Raw genomic sequence first — 16338 nt, forward strand, 5'->3', positions numbered from 1 at the left:
ATTCAGATAATCCAAATTTTATGTTTAAGATCTTATTCTTACAAAGTTAGCTAAATTTTTAACATCAAAACCCTATTTTAACATGAAAAATGATAAAAGTATTCTGAAATAACCATTAAGAAATACTTAATATTTTTAACACTAACTTCACTGACTTCAACCCAAATCTCTGAATATTTTTCTTTATTTCTGTCTCAAAATTTCACTTATCCTATCTAATCTCTTCACAGACTAAAGTTTTGACCATCATCCTTTCAGTAGCCCACCCTTTTGGAAATACAACCAACCTTCAAAACTTAGCTTGAGAACCTTAGTTTTTGACAAACTATTCTTCCAAGAACTTCTAAACAAAGACATGCAAAGCAGTTTTAATGTTCAATCAATTTCTATGTGATAAGAAGCACATCTATATAATTACTTTTATCTGTCATGGAACATAACTTTTTTTCTTTTTTTTTTTTCCTTTTTAACATATCACAAAAACCAAGTAACATCTATTCGGTTGTCATTTGCTTTCCTCATTGAGAGTCTTAAAATAAGTCTATGCCCACATTATTTAGGAAAACAAATTTTTTTCAAAAATTTCAGCTGAGCAAGTGAATACCTTACACATTATAATTTCTTATGGTGATTTAGTGTACTGCTATTATACACAAGGCCTGCTTTCTCTCATACTGTACATTTGTACAGTTATTTAACCCATATTTTAAGGGACTGAACAATTCTGTTGCAGACAAACATATATAGCAGTTGATACCTTGTTGTATAACTATAGAATCCAGTCTCAGTTTTATTTCAGCTCTTTCTACAATCCTCTCTTCAACAGTATTATCAGTGATTAGTCGAAACACCCGTACTGGTTTCTTTTGACCAATACGATGCGCACGATCCTAACAAACATAAATCAATGAGTGTTCAGCAACAAAAACTCACAAGCAATAGACAGTTAGCTTGCTATATAGCAGAAACAGCAGACTGAAACTACCATGTATTTCTTGGTTCCTTCCTTATTCAAGACTACACAAGAACGTAAAACCAGTATAGGAATATGTACTTATATCTGGCTATTGCACCTTTTAAGCTTGGGTCATTCTATAGCAATAAATGCATCTACCTCATCGAAAATAAGGATAACTGAATGTCTGCCTAGACTGCAACTGGGAAGTGGAAATACAACAGTATGTACATACACACATCTGCACTGCTTTCAAATTAACTCTGTCTAGACATAGGTATTGAAACTTTGGTATCCCTGGCTTGAGCATATTAATTCCATGGGCAAAGTCCATGCAGCCACAGTTTCAATACTGTAGTCATCCCAAATTAGCCATCTTAAAGCATCAATATGCAGCTCACATAATACAGGTACAATACACAGCAAATAAGTATAGTATGTTGGTCATATAACCTCATTTGTAACAAAACTTGTGTTTATTCTCTCTGGAAAACATGAATAAATAGTTATTTCATCCTCTTGAATAAAAAAATTTAAATAAATGGTCTTCAAGCTATCGGCACCAGAATTTTCTGACTGTTCTTTAAACAAGTTGTTAAATCTTTTACTCTCCTGCATAATATTCATTTCTTCCTGAAAATCCTACAAAAGTTCACAAATCACACTCATGAGTTCCTAGGAAGTCAGTCTACTGTGGGTAGTCAGCATGCATATCAAAATGCTGTTATTTACTTACTGTTAGTCACAGTAAATATTTGATGTAAGGGCACTAAAAAAACCAAACCAAAACAAAACCAACCCTCACCAAACAAAAAGACTACAAACCACAGAACAAATACCTCATCACCCAAACCATGCAAAAAGAATCACATGATTTTTATTCCACATTAAACAAATTATAGACTTGATTTTTTTTTATATTCAGCACTCAGAGAAGATTGTAGTATGTTTATTCCAAAGATAAAGTGGGTTGCAAACCCATAAGCTTCCCAACAGGGAGGAATATAAAGCTGCATGCTTTTAATTCTTTGCTATTATTTTAAAAACATCCTTCTTATTTGTTTACTATTGTCTGTTGGAAAGATAGAATTAAGAATAATTCTGTGGATAAACAATACTGACACAATATTTCCACAAAAGAAATCTTATTCAATTATGAAAATAATTAAGCCAGATATTTACAGAGAAAAAAATCTACAGTTTCTTCCACAATTCCGTTCATGCCCTTTTTATTCAATTCCTTAGTTGCTTGGTATTGAATACAAAAAGTAAAAAAAATAATAAAATGCAAGTTCTGAAACACTTAGACAAAACAGAGCAATGACAACTTTAACGAATGAATGTGTATTAGGGAGTTAACTCACCATGGCTTGCAGATCTACTTGAGGGTTCCAATCTGAATCATAGAGAATAACCACATCAGCAGTTGCCAAATTAATTCCAAGACCTCCAGCTCTGGTACTGAGCATGAAAATGAATTTACTGCTGTTGGGAGCATTAAATGTGTCTATTGCTTCCTAAAAAAAAAAAAAAAGGAATGCTTCATTGAAGAATCAGAGTTTTCAAACAAGCTTCCAATATGCTGGTGGCTTTTCAATTAAATTTCTTTGAAATTTACAGAATTTTCATACCAAAAGCAATTTTTTAGAGAAGTAAGAAACTGTGGGTTTGCCCAGGCAGAAAAATCCATTCTGAGTCCACAAAATATTAGGTTTTCCATTTAGTTGAGGAACAAATGAAACCTACTTTACTGTGGACTTTGGTTAGGTAAAACATATACCCTTAGAAGCCTTTTTAAACTGTAGCATTTTTGCTGTACTTTAACCAATGACGTAGCTGCTTTTATATACATGTAAATGATAACTTCTTAATAATCTGATATGTAAACCAAAGAAATGTCTTCTTTATATAAAACTTTCTCACCTCTCTTTCTTCATGTGGTGTCTGTCCATCAAGTCGGCAGTACTCATACCCACGCCACATGCAAAAGTCTTCCAAAATATCCAGTAAACGAGTCATCTGACTAAAAAGTAAAACTCTGGAACCTGACAGAACAACACAGAAGGTTCTCTCATTGGTTTTGTTTTCACATTAAGCTTATCACAGAGCCTACTATAGAGCATGAGTAAGAATTCACGTGAAATATTCTGTACTATGCCTAGCTTATTTAAGTAAGTCTTCGTTCTGAAGTTACTTTTCTGGTATTTATTTACATTCTCAAGACAGGTTATTTGATAATTTACGCAGAAGAAATACATAGCTGAAGAAACAGAGCACTTAAAACCATGGTAAGGTAAGTAGCTGACGACTGATGTGCACAGACAAACTAATCCTCTCATCAGAGATTTTCTTAAAGATAACAGAAGGGAGGCTCTGCTCTTCCTTTCCTTCTACTTCTCCATATTACTAGTCTTCCTCATCACTCCTGTAAGACCTCCTTCCCTCCATGTGTTAAGATCCACAGAAAAATGACTTACAACAAAAAACTCACTGAAAGTAATGAATGCATTCACTGGAGGACAGACTTTTGAAAGGCAGTTTTACTCACATCAAGTATTCCAATCGCTACTGTTCACAAACAGCACTCACCTTGCTCTCTGAGTTTTGCTAGCAGTTTATCCAGAACTAACATTTTACCACTGTTAGTGATGAGATGCGTGTCAGTGGTGTAAGGAGGGCCTGGCTCAGCACCATCAAACAGGTAAGGATGGTTGCAGCATTTCCGCAGCTGCATCAGAATATTCAGCAGACGCATCTTATCCATTTTGCCAGCTGAATTCAGGATATCAATATCTTTCATCAGGATCCTTGTATACCTGAAGTTTTACAGGCAATTTTGAACAACTCTCAGTTTTTCTTTGAAATTTGAAACATGGATGAAACCCTGCAATATGTCACTTACTTATTTCTGGATGCGGGAGTTTGCTTTGTTTATATAATAATGAGCTACATTATTATGAAACTTAGCAAAAATGTCTGACTCATAATAAGGATTTATAAATCCAGATCTAAACACAAAAGGCAATTAGTCTATGAGTGACAATGATCTGCCATTTACTCAATTATCCTACAATTCCATTTTAGAAGTGGAATAAAGATACCATTTATTTGACTGAAGCTGCTACACTGACCCAGCTCCTTTTCTCACATCTCTTGTGGGTACGTGTCTCCTCAAGGTTATATTTTAACTTCAGCTCAGTCTTTTACTGGTGCTTACATACTTGGATCAAAGGAAGAAACTTAGTAGGTATATGTTCTTTCCACTAAAATTAAGGAAGGAAAAGAAGCTTCTGCTTTCTTCCTCCCAACCTTTTCATTACTCTCTTTGTAACTCGTGCAACTTTTAAAAAAGCTCACAAGACAGCTATAAACAGGCTGTCTTAACATGCAACTACAAGGAAAGAACAAACAAAAAAAATAAATCGATGTGAAGAGTTGTAGTGTTCTTTGTCAGGAAAGATTCTTACTTTGACATAAATAACTCACCATTCCCTCTGCATTTTGCTGAGTCCAAGATAAATTTTTACTTCCTTCTTTGGAGGCAAACTCTTTTCTACTTCAGCTTTTATGCGACGTAATAAAAATGGCTTCAATACCTACACAAATTAAGAGTTTTTCCACAGATAATTTTATAAAATTGATTGCCTCAAATACAAAATTAACAGATTCAATTATCTGATATTTATTCATAACTAATCAAAACCTATTGCTGTCATGGTGACTCCTTCCGAAAAATTCTGCTGCAGTCTGCAAAGTGAAGCTGCCCACTATTAGACAAAATGCACACACACACGTAACACTCCATGAAGATTGCCATATTCATCCCACTTGTCCTAAGCAAGGACCAAACCCCTAAGCTTATGAAATCTATTTATTACCTTTTAACATAAGTTCTATTTCCACTAGCAGCATATACAAAATACACTAGCATTTCAAAGATAGAATCATAGAATCATAGAATCGTTAGGGCTGGAAGGGACCTTCAAAGGTCATCTAGTCCAACCCCCCTGCAAGGAACAGGGATATCTCCAACTAGATCAGGTTGCTCAGGGCCTCATCCAACAGGGCCTTGAACGTCTCCAGGGATGGAGCATCCACCACCTCTCTGGGCAACCTGTTCCAGTGTTCTACAACTCTCTCTCTACAACAATAAGCAACGTATGTTGCACTTCTTTCTGATTTGTTTTGTTACTGTTTGATGAAAAATGTCTTTCATCTCATGCACAGTAAAACAAAGGTAAAGGTGTGCCTTTATCCAGACTAGCACGACACATATATCAGTATACTATTCACAATAATAAATAGTTTCTAAAAGATCTCAGAATTCTTCATTTTCGCATTTTATGTATAGATTTTGTCTGCTTCAAAGAGTAATGTTACAAAAAGTAGTATCTATAACAATAAGTTCCAATATTCAATTCATGAAAACTCTGCTGGGCATTTCTGCAACTAAATACCTTCATGTTCATCTTCTCGACTTTGAAATGAAAGGGCAAATAATCTGTTTTCTTTTTTTACACCGTGTATGCCAACAATGACATGTGATCACAGCTTTTACTACTTACAGCGTGAAGTCTTTCTACAAGTTTCTGATCACCGAGACAATTTTTAGTGTCGAACCATGAGTCAAAATCCTGCAGTGAGAAACAGTACAATTGGTATGAACAGTTTATCATCTGTAGTTTTAACAGACAGACGTTGACCCTCTTTCACTCCAGCTGGGAGTGGCATAAATCGTGAGACAAATGACTTCTTTGAGTGAAAGAAAAATCAGTCTGCAATTCTGTGCCAGCTCCCCAGCACGTTACAACATTTAAGTCAAATAAGTAACTCTGCAGACAAAATACTATGACGCTGCTTAATTTACAACGGTTTTTCAGACTTATCACTACAGTATCCAAGCTCTTCCCCTTAGTTTTTGTGTAATGATGGAGCAAGAAGGTAAAAGAAGAAAAAGAAATCACAATCCTTAAGTAGATGAGATGGACAACGGAGCAAAAACAATGGAAGCAAGCAATACAAGTACAGGAAACATTAACAGTAAAAGAGGTGAAAGATTACTCAAATTCTAAAGGAAGAAAAGGCTTATGCCTATTTGGATGCTTCATATTCTTCATTCTGCATTGCTTTCCTAAATTTTGTTCCACTTCGCATAATTCTTGAGCTATTTCAAGTATTGTATTTGCTATTACTGGCCTGAGGCCTTATCTGCATTAACAGAAAGCACTATTTTAACCAAGTAGAGCAAAAATAGTCTACGGTTAGGTAAGCCACAGAGCTTCTACATGATGTGGAAGACCTAGAATCAGTGTCTCTTACTATCTCTTCTGCATAAAGAGCCTGAGAATCAAAACAACAAGAACAAGACTGTACTTCCAAACCTCAACTTACATCTGCAGAATTGAAGACATCAGGTAACAGAAAATTGAGTAATGCCCACAGCTCATGGAGGTTATTCTGTAAAGGAGTTCCTGTAAGCAGCAATCGATTTGTCGTCTTGAACTCACGTACAATCTCTGACAGCTACAAATACAATAAACAGTCATCATCATCACCACGTACACTTAAGCATAATGAATTTTTATCAGTTTCTGAAACCTGAAACAATGTCAACTAAATTTAAAGCCAGTGAGCTACCTATGAAACTCGTATTTACCACCCAATAGCTTATGGCCTATTTTTTAAACCACCACCACACCTAACGCTTAATATCTGTTCAAATCAGGCTGGATCTTTTGTGTTAAACTATCTTCGAAGTATCAAGTAATAGTGAGTTTACCTTCGACTTCTCGTTCTTTATTCTGTGAGCTTCATCAATTACCAGGTACCTCCAGTTAAATTTTTTGAAGACTGATTTCTCTTTAATTACCATTTCGTATGACGTAACACAAACATCCCATTCACCAGGCATCATGACATCACGGATAAAAGCAGCCTAAAGCAGAACAATTGAATTGATAAACATTATAAAGATGAACAATTTATATGGAATTCAGTGAAACCTATCTCTGCGAACATTACTGATGTGCTAAGCTAGCACACAAAAGAAGACTCTGAAACATCTTTTCAGTAACTGAAAGTTACTGTAACAAAAGACTTCAATCCTTTGTACTTTAGGCACAAACAATCAGCTGTGGGTAAGTAAAACACAAATTTGCTTCCATTCAAAATTAAGTATTTACTCTTCAGTGTAATTTTTCTGTAATTTACATACAGTACATAATACCATCAGGGAAAAACTCTCTAAACTAACCAATCCAAAGACACAATCCACAAAAAAAAGTGTTTCAAACCAACTCATATAGCCCACTCACATCTCTTTTCCTAAAGATCTCCCTTCTCTGTCCCATCTCTATTTAAGAGATGCATATCTAGGCATACAAATCCTTTCACATGAAAGGATATCACCCTATGGAAGGGCCACACATGTCAGTCTCCAAGAACTCACTTAGTAGGGTACACAGATGACCTGAGCTAGCAGGACTGACACAACTGTTGAAGTCCATGGCCTTGAAGAGCTACTAATAAAGGAGTGTTCTGTGCAATACCATGCACTGACTTACGAACACAAACGTAAGCTCAGAAGTGCTTCAGCTACTCACAGAATCATTTAGGTTGGAAAAGACCCTTAAAATTGAGTCCAACCATTAACATAACACTGTCAAGCCCACCACTAAACCATGTCCCTAAGAACCACATATACACGTCTTTTAAATACCTCCAGGGATGGTGACTACACCACTTCTCTGGTGAGCCTGTTCCCATGCTTGATAACCCTTCCAAAGAATTTTTTTCTAATATCCAATCTAAAACTCCCTTGGCACAACTTGAGGCCGTTTCCTCTTGTTCTATCACTAGTTAGTTGTGAAAACAACCCCACAGTTCCCTCAGTCACTCCTCTTAAGTCCTGTTCTCAGAGCCTTCACCAGGTTTGTTGCCTTTCTTTGGATGTGCTCCAGCACCTCAATGTCTTTCTTGTAGAGAGGGGCCCAAAACTGAACACAGTATTCAAGGTGCAGCCTCACCAGCGTCAAGTACAGGGGGACGATCACTGTCCTAGTCCTGCATTTGCATTTTTTCCTCATAGTTACAAGCATAACATTTTGCATTTTCAACACTAATATAGTTAAAGATTACTAAAAATACTGTAATTAAGGAAGCAGCTTAGGGAGAATTCCACATAACCAAACGCTCATTTTTGAAAAATATTGTGTACATCTTTGAAACACGGAGCACTTACTCTGGCGTCTTTATCTCCAATAAGGCAAACAGCACGTAACGACGGAACCCAGCGTTTGAATTCGTTCATCCAATTGTGCAAAGTTGATTTTGGAACCAGGACCATGTGTGGCCCAGGAATGTTTCGGTAATGCTTCAGATAGCCTAATAATGCTATTGTTTGCAGAGTCTTTCCCAGACCCTGCATTGACAAAGAAGAGGGGGAAAGAAGCCTGCTGAAATGAATACTATACAGAAATAGTTTCAAACAATTTTCCTACCATATAATTCTGCCACTTACATTGTTTAAAGTAAACTACACAGCAAATGTTTGCAATACAATTTCTTTCATTGATTACAATCCCAGTTGTGAAAAATCCAACTGCTGCAGAATGATGCATACTACTGCATACACATTAAATACTATAGGCACTGTAATGCTGAATTTTGCTCAATAATTACAAAAAAACATCCAAAAGATTACTGCTTACCATTTCATCTGCCAGAATGCCATTAACACCATTTTCATACAATGAGATCATCCAGTTCAGACCTCTAACCTGATAATCTCTTAGTGTTCCTCCTTTCACATCTGTAAATGTAAGATTCCTCTAAGTAGAAAAATACTAATCCTAAGTAGAAAATTTTAATTGCAATCTGCTCAGATTTTAATTGCATCAAAGTAGTCAGAAAACCATCGATACAATACTTACATGAAGGAGATTCCTCAAACCGAATACACACATTAGATGTTTTTCGACTCTCTGACAGCAGCTCTTCATCTTCTTCTTGTTCTGTACGCCTGTGACGGTAACTAAAGAAACAACCCAAGATTCATGTTTATATGAAATTATTTCAAAACACTAACCATAAAACCAAGACAGACAAACTATAACAGAAACAATTATTGATCTACAATGTGTGTGTTCTAGTACTCTGACCAAAACCATATCCTGTTAGTAAGTTATTCCTTATGGCTCATTCAAGCTTTAATTAGAAAGGATGATATGAAGCCCCCTCCTCTAGAGCCCTAACTATACTCTGACAAAAAGTATCATGAGTTCTCTAAGGTACTTCTTAATGAGCAACACAGAAATACAAGACGTATCAGTGGTGGCCTCAGAATCAATTACTTGATGCCTATACCATTCAGAAGAATCACATACTCAATTAAAAAAAATAATTAAAAATTTATAAAATAGAAAATGCCATTTTGTAAATGTTCCAAAAACTAGTTGTTAGCTATTACAAAAGCCTCCCGGAAACACGAGGTGCAGGCTATGCCTGCGTTACTGAGTAATACAGACAGACTGGTGGAGTGAGCTGGTTGCTGCTGAGGATCCAATATGCACACTACATCCACTCTGATATCTCACTGACATGTTTGCTAGCAGCTGGAGCACATCAGGTGCATTTCTGGACTGCATCTTCTAGTTCAGCGTTATGCAAAAGAAATTTAATTCATGTGTTCCAAAATCACTCCACAATATGGACCGAAGCATGGCAAGTGGCAAGAATTGGGGAATTCACTTTAAAAGTGCATTCCTGACCCAAGGTCATACTGAAGTTGATGGATCAACATGCATACACCAACCAGCTTTTAAAGAAATTACGATATACCATTAATAGGGAAAGTTCTGGATGGACTTAAAGCACAATCTCTATGCTAATAGCTAAACAGACAAGTTAAAACACATAATTTGTTTGAAAGCATAAGAAGTCAGAAATAAAAATAAAACATACTCTCCAGCTGAAATCAAACTCTGTTTTTCATCCTTCTTCATCCGTGGCCGTCCCAGTTTGACTTTCAATGGAGACGTTGGTGATTTTTGTGCTGCAGGCTGAATAAAATGTGCAAAAAGTTCTGTCTGCTTCAGGAGGAATTCAAATCTTTTTGCTCGATCTGCTTTCTAGTTTCCAAAGCAGGGAGAGAATTAAAAAAAGAAAAAACAGTAACTTTCCTTTATGGAAAATGTATTTTTATTAAGAAACAGAATTCAGACACTCGTGAGAACAACTTATATGAGGAAGGACTGATAAGACCATCTGCCCACTGTTAGCCAACTCAGAGGGCTACAAGGATCAGGAAATAGCTCTTGACTGCTTCAGCTTCCAGCTAAGCATGAATTGCTTTAGAGCACCCAGTTGTAACGTGTGGTAGTTCAAACGATCCTTCATGAACACCGCAGCAATCAGGAAGATATGGCAGGACTTGATAACCTCATCCCAGCAACTCATTCAAAACTCAAAGATTAGTAAAACAACCCAAAAGTTTACTTGTACTGATTGCTTAAGTCTGCATGGCACAGCAGCAACAGTGCAGGGATGCTTTAAAGGACTGTCTACAAAAGATAAAGAAAAAACTAAGTTTCTGACTTATAGTAAGGGATGAAATCCTAACCTCACTCAAGTCAGTGGCAAAACTTCCATCAGCTTCAAGGCTATCAAGATTTGATCCAAGACAACCATGTCACAGCTCTACTTTTAGAAGTATGACTAAAGTAATGGAGGCACCAGCTCAATGTCGCTTTCACTGAAGTTTGTGAATTTCACTGTCAGATTTCAAATTTCAACCATTTCAGTTTTGCCATATCAACGAGGCATATGCACTTGACTAAATAAACACAGCAAAACATATGTCCTTCTCTATATTTAAAAGATGTTACATAATTTTTAAGAAAAATATGATAAAATGCAAATTCTGTCTGACAGAATACAATTGTTATCTGTTTCTTTATGACATTTCTAAGTATCATGTAACACTGTACCACTTAAAGTAATTTTCATGTGATCTTGTTTATGTATCTTGATACAAATTACAAAAGTGAAATTGTAGTTCACTACCATAACCTTTCTAAGAAATATACAAACCACAGAAAGCTTTTCTGCGGGTAACCTATGCAAGTAAAGTGCTCTAACAGCAATAATACAGAACAAAGAAAAGGGCAACAAAAATGAACCTGACGTGCAATGCACAATCTTGACAAATGAGGGCAATGCATTTCTTTTAATAGTGCATCACTTACCAGCAAATAAACATCTTTACAAAGTTTTCTTGGAAAAAAAATACTAGTATTTTTCCCTTGCATTCATTAGTAGACCATTTGTGTAAATAACTTGAAAACCAAATAAACTGTAAATATCAAGTAAAACTTTTAGGAAAAAAAATGTAAAAGGGAGAATAAAGACATGGATGTTTACACTTATACAGGATAAGAACAAATCCATGCAGAGGATTTGTACGCAGCACGCCTTGATAAATAGTAAAGGTCTAGCTCACGACAGCACAACTGATGAAGAGTAGATTTTTTGAGACCTACTCCCTTTGCCTCTTAGAACAACTGAACTAACATTCTAATTTAGAAAGATGTAAATTCACCATGTATTACTGTGAAACCAAGTTCAGTTATTTCCTCAACTCATTCTCAATGAACAGATTTATCTGCGTGTCTTCTCTTTGGCTAAAAATTAAGTATACATACAAGTAGGTATCAGGTTTTTTGTGTCTAACAGTGATACTCTTCCCTGGCTTCTACGGTACTCAAACCTTTCAGACTCTACTGTAATTATTAGGCATACATTTAACATCACAGCTTTTAAGAAAAATGCAGCGAGATACAGATATCAGCTTCAACCAAGAACTTACTACACATGTCATTAAAGAACAAGTCTTGTAGCGTCCTCCTGGTTTCTGCCTCTTTGTAATACAGAAATGACCCTGTTATCTCTCCTCTCCAGCACTACAAGCTCCCTTCATCTGTGTCATGGACAGACCCTCTTTTGCATCTTATGGCAACGTACATTATGGGGCATACCAAGATTTAAAACCTTAACCTTTTTATATGATGAGAAACTGACAGCTTCAGTATTTCTCTCATTTAAGAAGTAGCTTAAGGATGCCTCTGACATGACTCAAGGGGTCATTAAATAAAACTAGCAGAGACAGATTCAAAACCAAAAGAGGAGAGTTCTAAATATAAAATGCAATTGAACAGAAACTCCTTACCACAGGGGGTCGTAGACAACTAAATCTTCATGAGGGGAAAGAGAAAAAAAACAAAACAAAAAAAAAAAAACAACCAACAATAATCAAAAATCCACTGACAACTATTGAGTATAAAAATCACAGTGTTGAACTCCAGAAATCATGCAGACAAAAACACTTGGAGGAGTGGGACAGTATTTAACAGAAATATCATTATCTGCTTCCTCTGTTCTCATATTCTTCACTAATACCTACTGTTACGCACTGTGAGAATCACCACAGTGGACTAGACATTTAAATGAATCTTGATTTGGTTTTCTTTCCTGACACATCCAGCCTGCAACAACCCCTGGTAACTGTGTTGATCTAGTTCAATCAAACAAATGTACTAAAAAGGTGTAGTATGTTTTGCCATGAAAACACTTACCATCTTCTCTTCATATTCTGGGTCAACTTCTTTTTCAGGTCTAGCTGCCTTTGGAGGAAGTTTGAGTTGAAACGGGGGATCATTTTTCTGGAACTACATTTTAAACAAGAGCAGAGTCTTAATCTGACAAGCACTTTAAGTATCAGTCTATTATAAATACATTAAAATGAAATAATAATTAATCTAAACTATTCAGGATCAAGTATCAAAACCAGACCAAAACAGGACTAAATATGTAAAAGTCTGTCAAGCAATATGACACTTAAATTTCAGAACTGTTACTGATAAATATATATGCCAATTTACTCTTTTAACTAAGCACAATCATGGAAATGAGAGGAATATTTTCTGAAGTCAGAGATCATCTTTTCAAGTTTTGGCCCAAAGGCATAATCCTCTGCAAAGGTGAACAGTACTCAGTTTATAATGAATTTGTTTGACAATTTAATGATTTTATAAATGCGCGAGTCCAGCTTTGCAAGGCTAAATGATTACATTGCAAATAGGCAGCATTAGAAATCTTATATTCACTTACAGCTTCTTCAATCATACAAGTAATCAGCTCATCTCAGAAAGTAGTGCTAGGAGGGGACTGTTACACCAACACACCAAAGAGCAGGTCACACATGAGTACATTCACACCTCCATTATATTACTACATAACATCCACTCCAGTAAGAGAGACTGCCAGTGATATTAGGCCAATTCATTCTTATTAAAGTAACAAAACCTTCCTCCTTAGACAAGGATAAAATTGACAGTAGGCCATTTCAGATAACTCCCTCACTTCCCCTAGAAATTAATTACACAGATATGTGCTACCAGAAAAACGTTGTCTCTACCTCAGGTTAAGCACAAAGTTTCTCCTGAACAAAGCAGAACAACTCAATATGATGAGAATCCCTTTTAACTGCAAGTTTTCCAAGTAAAATGTAATGCAATTTACCTTTCTAAGCCTCCAGGCAGATGGCTCTAATGCCAATTCTGCTGTAACTTAGATTTCCCCAGAATAAAACCTACAGTGGCATACAAATCTAATTTACTCAGAAATACATATTTGTGAATAACACGCTCTGAGATAAAGAAGTAAATGAACTGATATATAAAGTTACCGCAGCCACAGCAGTATAAGATCAGATCCTACACCTTACTTTTCAAGACAAAACACAGTTTCCCTGGTCCCCCCACTCCTCATTGCAGTGTTTCTGTCAAATATTGATGGCTCCAAAATATTAGAAATAACTAAGAGAAGATTGTCAAAAGCTGATGAAAGGGACAAAGCACTTCAGACACATGCATCCCAATACTCTTTCTCTTCCTCAAAACTTACAAGGGAAAAGAATATTCTGTAGTTTCATCAAAACGCTATTCAGTGCTGCTGGAGCTAGACAGGTAGTTGGGACAAGTGTCATATCCAAACTTGCTTCTGCATAATGTTCTGAGTTTTATAAATCTAGACTTTGTTAATTATTAAATTTTGATATGAGTAAGAATACTTCTCTCTTACTACCAATCGGATCACGTACCTAACACAACACAGAACCACAAAATATTTCATCAAGCCTGTGAGAGTTTTACCCTAGAAACTTTACACATTGCATCTTCATCACTCAGAGGGATGACTTAACAGGGAACAGGAGGATCAGCAGAAGCCTTAGTGCAAACAATTAATTAACTAGCAAAAAAAAAAAGCGCTTTTGCTTTTAACTCAGGGAGCTAGCCAGTGGCAACCTGCCTCTACTCTAGAAAAGTTTTCCATTAAAGATTAAACCCTACACAAGAGAGTCCCATGAAAACTAGTGTCCTTTAAATACCTTACAAGAAATATGACCATGCAGCAGTTTCAAAAATAACAGACCCTGAATACCCCAAGGATCCAAAATACTTCCCCCTGAAATCTCTACTAACTAGCCTAAAGGGAGCTACTTACTTCAGGCTGAGAGAGATATTTCTATCTGCTAAGTGCAATAGTTAGTCCTAAATTGGGAAGGTCATGTACTGGGAATAAAAACTGCTGCTGCTTTAGTTAACTTTACCCTTGTAACCTGTGCTATTAGGAACTTTAAACATAATTAGAAGGAACTTTTTTTGGTTTTAACTCATATATACAAAGTGAGAAATACATTCCAAAGAGCCATTAAGACAAGACACTGTTTTGGTAGTTACAACAAGAAGGACTATTTATAGTGAAGTAAAACTGTGAGAGGGGAACAGAGCACAACAGGTTGTATTATATGCCAGTATTATGCAGATCATATGTACAGATGTACAGCTATGTAACAGACCTGTGGCCCAACATGAAGTGAAATTCCACGGTCTGAATAAACACTCAAACAGTAAAATAATTTTTTTTTCTCCTATAAGAAATGTATTCATCAGTACAGCACAGTAACACAATGTTGATAATAGTCTAAACTGCTTTCAAATCATTTCTCCAGACAGGCATTCTCTAAACATTTAGTACTAACTTTTTATCAGTTGACATGCACTAAATTTGGAATAAGTTCTACCCAATACAGAAACTTTTTCCCCTGAACAGATTATGTTCAGAATTACACTGTACTGCACAGCTGTTCGTACCCGTAAGTAATGAAATGAAGAAGCGTTCTCTTCAGGCAAAGATGGACTTTCATCAATTGGAATTAAAATTCTGATTGCACTTATATCACTATTTCTGCAATTTTCTCCAATATCATAACAACATGACACACAGCCATCATTCTTACTAAGTTTTTATAAGATACATTTTTCAAGTTAAATCTTGTTCCGTTTCCAAGGCTACCCAAACACATCACTTTTTAACACTCCTTGTGCCTTAGCTTCTAGTCGTCTTTTCCAAAAAAAAAAAAAAACGAAAGGAGGAGGCTGGCGGCCACCCACGCTCTTTGCAAGGGTTTATTCTGCATCTCGGTTGCCTTTTAGGCAGACGGAGCGAAGGCTGAAGCCCTGAAGCGTGCGGGCGGGACAGGCCACCCCGGCTCCCGCGGAGCCCCACGCCCGCTGCTCCCACCCCGCTCCGGGCCAGCTCCACTGGAGGACACGGGAAAGGAACCCACGGGGCGGGGGGCACCAGAGGCGGCCGTGCAGGAGCGCTCAGGCTGCGGAACGCCGATATGAGGCACGGCAGCACGGGCTGAACGGCCAGTACCGGCGTGCCCGGGCTGCACGGCCGGGAAAGGGGCGCCCGGAGCGCACCGCTCGCAGCGGCTGCCACGGGGACACCGGAGACACAGCCCGCCCAGCAGGGCCGGGGGTGTGCCCGGGCAGGGGCCGCCGCGCAGGCCGGGCCACGGCTCGGGCCCTCACGGACTGCGGCAGAGGGGCCGGCGCGCTGCCAGCGGCCCGGACGGCCTCAGGGCCGGGCGGCCACCTCAGGGCCGGGCCGGGCCGGCGGGGCCAGGCGCGCTCGTCCCCCGGAGTCTCCATCGCCCGCCCGCCCCCGGAGCGGTACCTCCTCGGCGGCGGGCTCCTGCGCAGAGGCCGCCGCGGCGGAGGTGGAAGGCACTTCGCCGTCCGCGCGGGCAGCGCCGCCAGGGCCGCTGCCGGTGTCCATTTTGTGCGCGGCGGGTGCCCGGACCGCTGGGGGGGGAGCGGCCCCACCGCCCCACACACCGCGCGGCCCCGCCCCGCCCGCGCGGATCTCGCGATAGTTCCGCCAGGGGGGCGCGCGTTTCCCGCCGAGGGCGGGCGGTGCGAGTGCTGCGGGCGGCTGCCCCGGGCCGGGCGGGAGTTCACGGCGGAAGAAGGGATCAA

General features: G+C 38.2%; 1 protein-coding gene across 1 annotated transcript in view; it reads right to left on the minus strand.

Moving 5' to 3' along the window:
- Window positions 1-16138, minus strand: part of SMARCA1 (SNF2 related chromatin remodeling ATPase 1) — a 34924-nt gene extending 18786 nt beyond the window's left edge. The window contains exons 1-14 of the mRNA XM_086619885.1: window positions 16037-16138; window positions 12586-12672; window positions 9917-10083; window positions 8887-8987; window positions 8665-8765; window positions 8196-8375; window positions 6735-6890; window positions 6347-6478; window positions 5521-5589; window positions 4442-4551; window positions 3545-3771; window positions 2879-3000; window positions 2320-2472; window positions 758-890 (exon numbers count right to left, since the gene is read on the minus strand). Of these exons, the coding sequence (XP_086476011.1) occupies window positions 758-890; window positions 2320-2472; window positions 2879-3000; window positions 3545-3771; window positions 4442-4551; window positions 5521-5589; window positions 6347-6478; window positions 6735-6890; window positions 8196-8375; window positions 8665-8765; window positions 8887-8987; window positions 9917-10083; window positions 12586-12672; window positions 16037-16138 (1840 nt within the window). The remainder of the gene's footprint in view (window positions 1-757; window positions 891-2319; window positions 2473-2878; window positions 3001-3544; window positions 3772-4441; window positions 4552-5520; window positions 5590-6346; window positions 6479-6734; window positions 6891-8195; window positions 8376-8664; window positions 8766-8886; window positions 8988-9916; window positions 10084-12585; window positions 12673-16036) is intronic.
- Between the last annotated feature and the right edge of the window lie 200 nt (window positions 16139-16338).

Source organism: Tauraco erythrolophus, chromosome 13 (assembly GCF_009769465.1).
Source record: "Tauraco erythrolophus isolate bTauEry1 chromosome 13, bTauEry1.pri, whole genome shotgun sequence".
NCBI lineage: Eukaryota > Metazoa > Chordata > Aves > Musophagiformes > Musophagidae > Tauraco > Tauraco erythrolophus.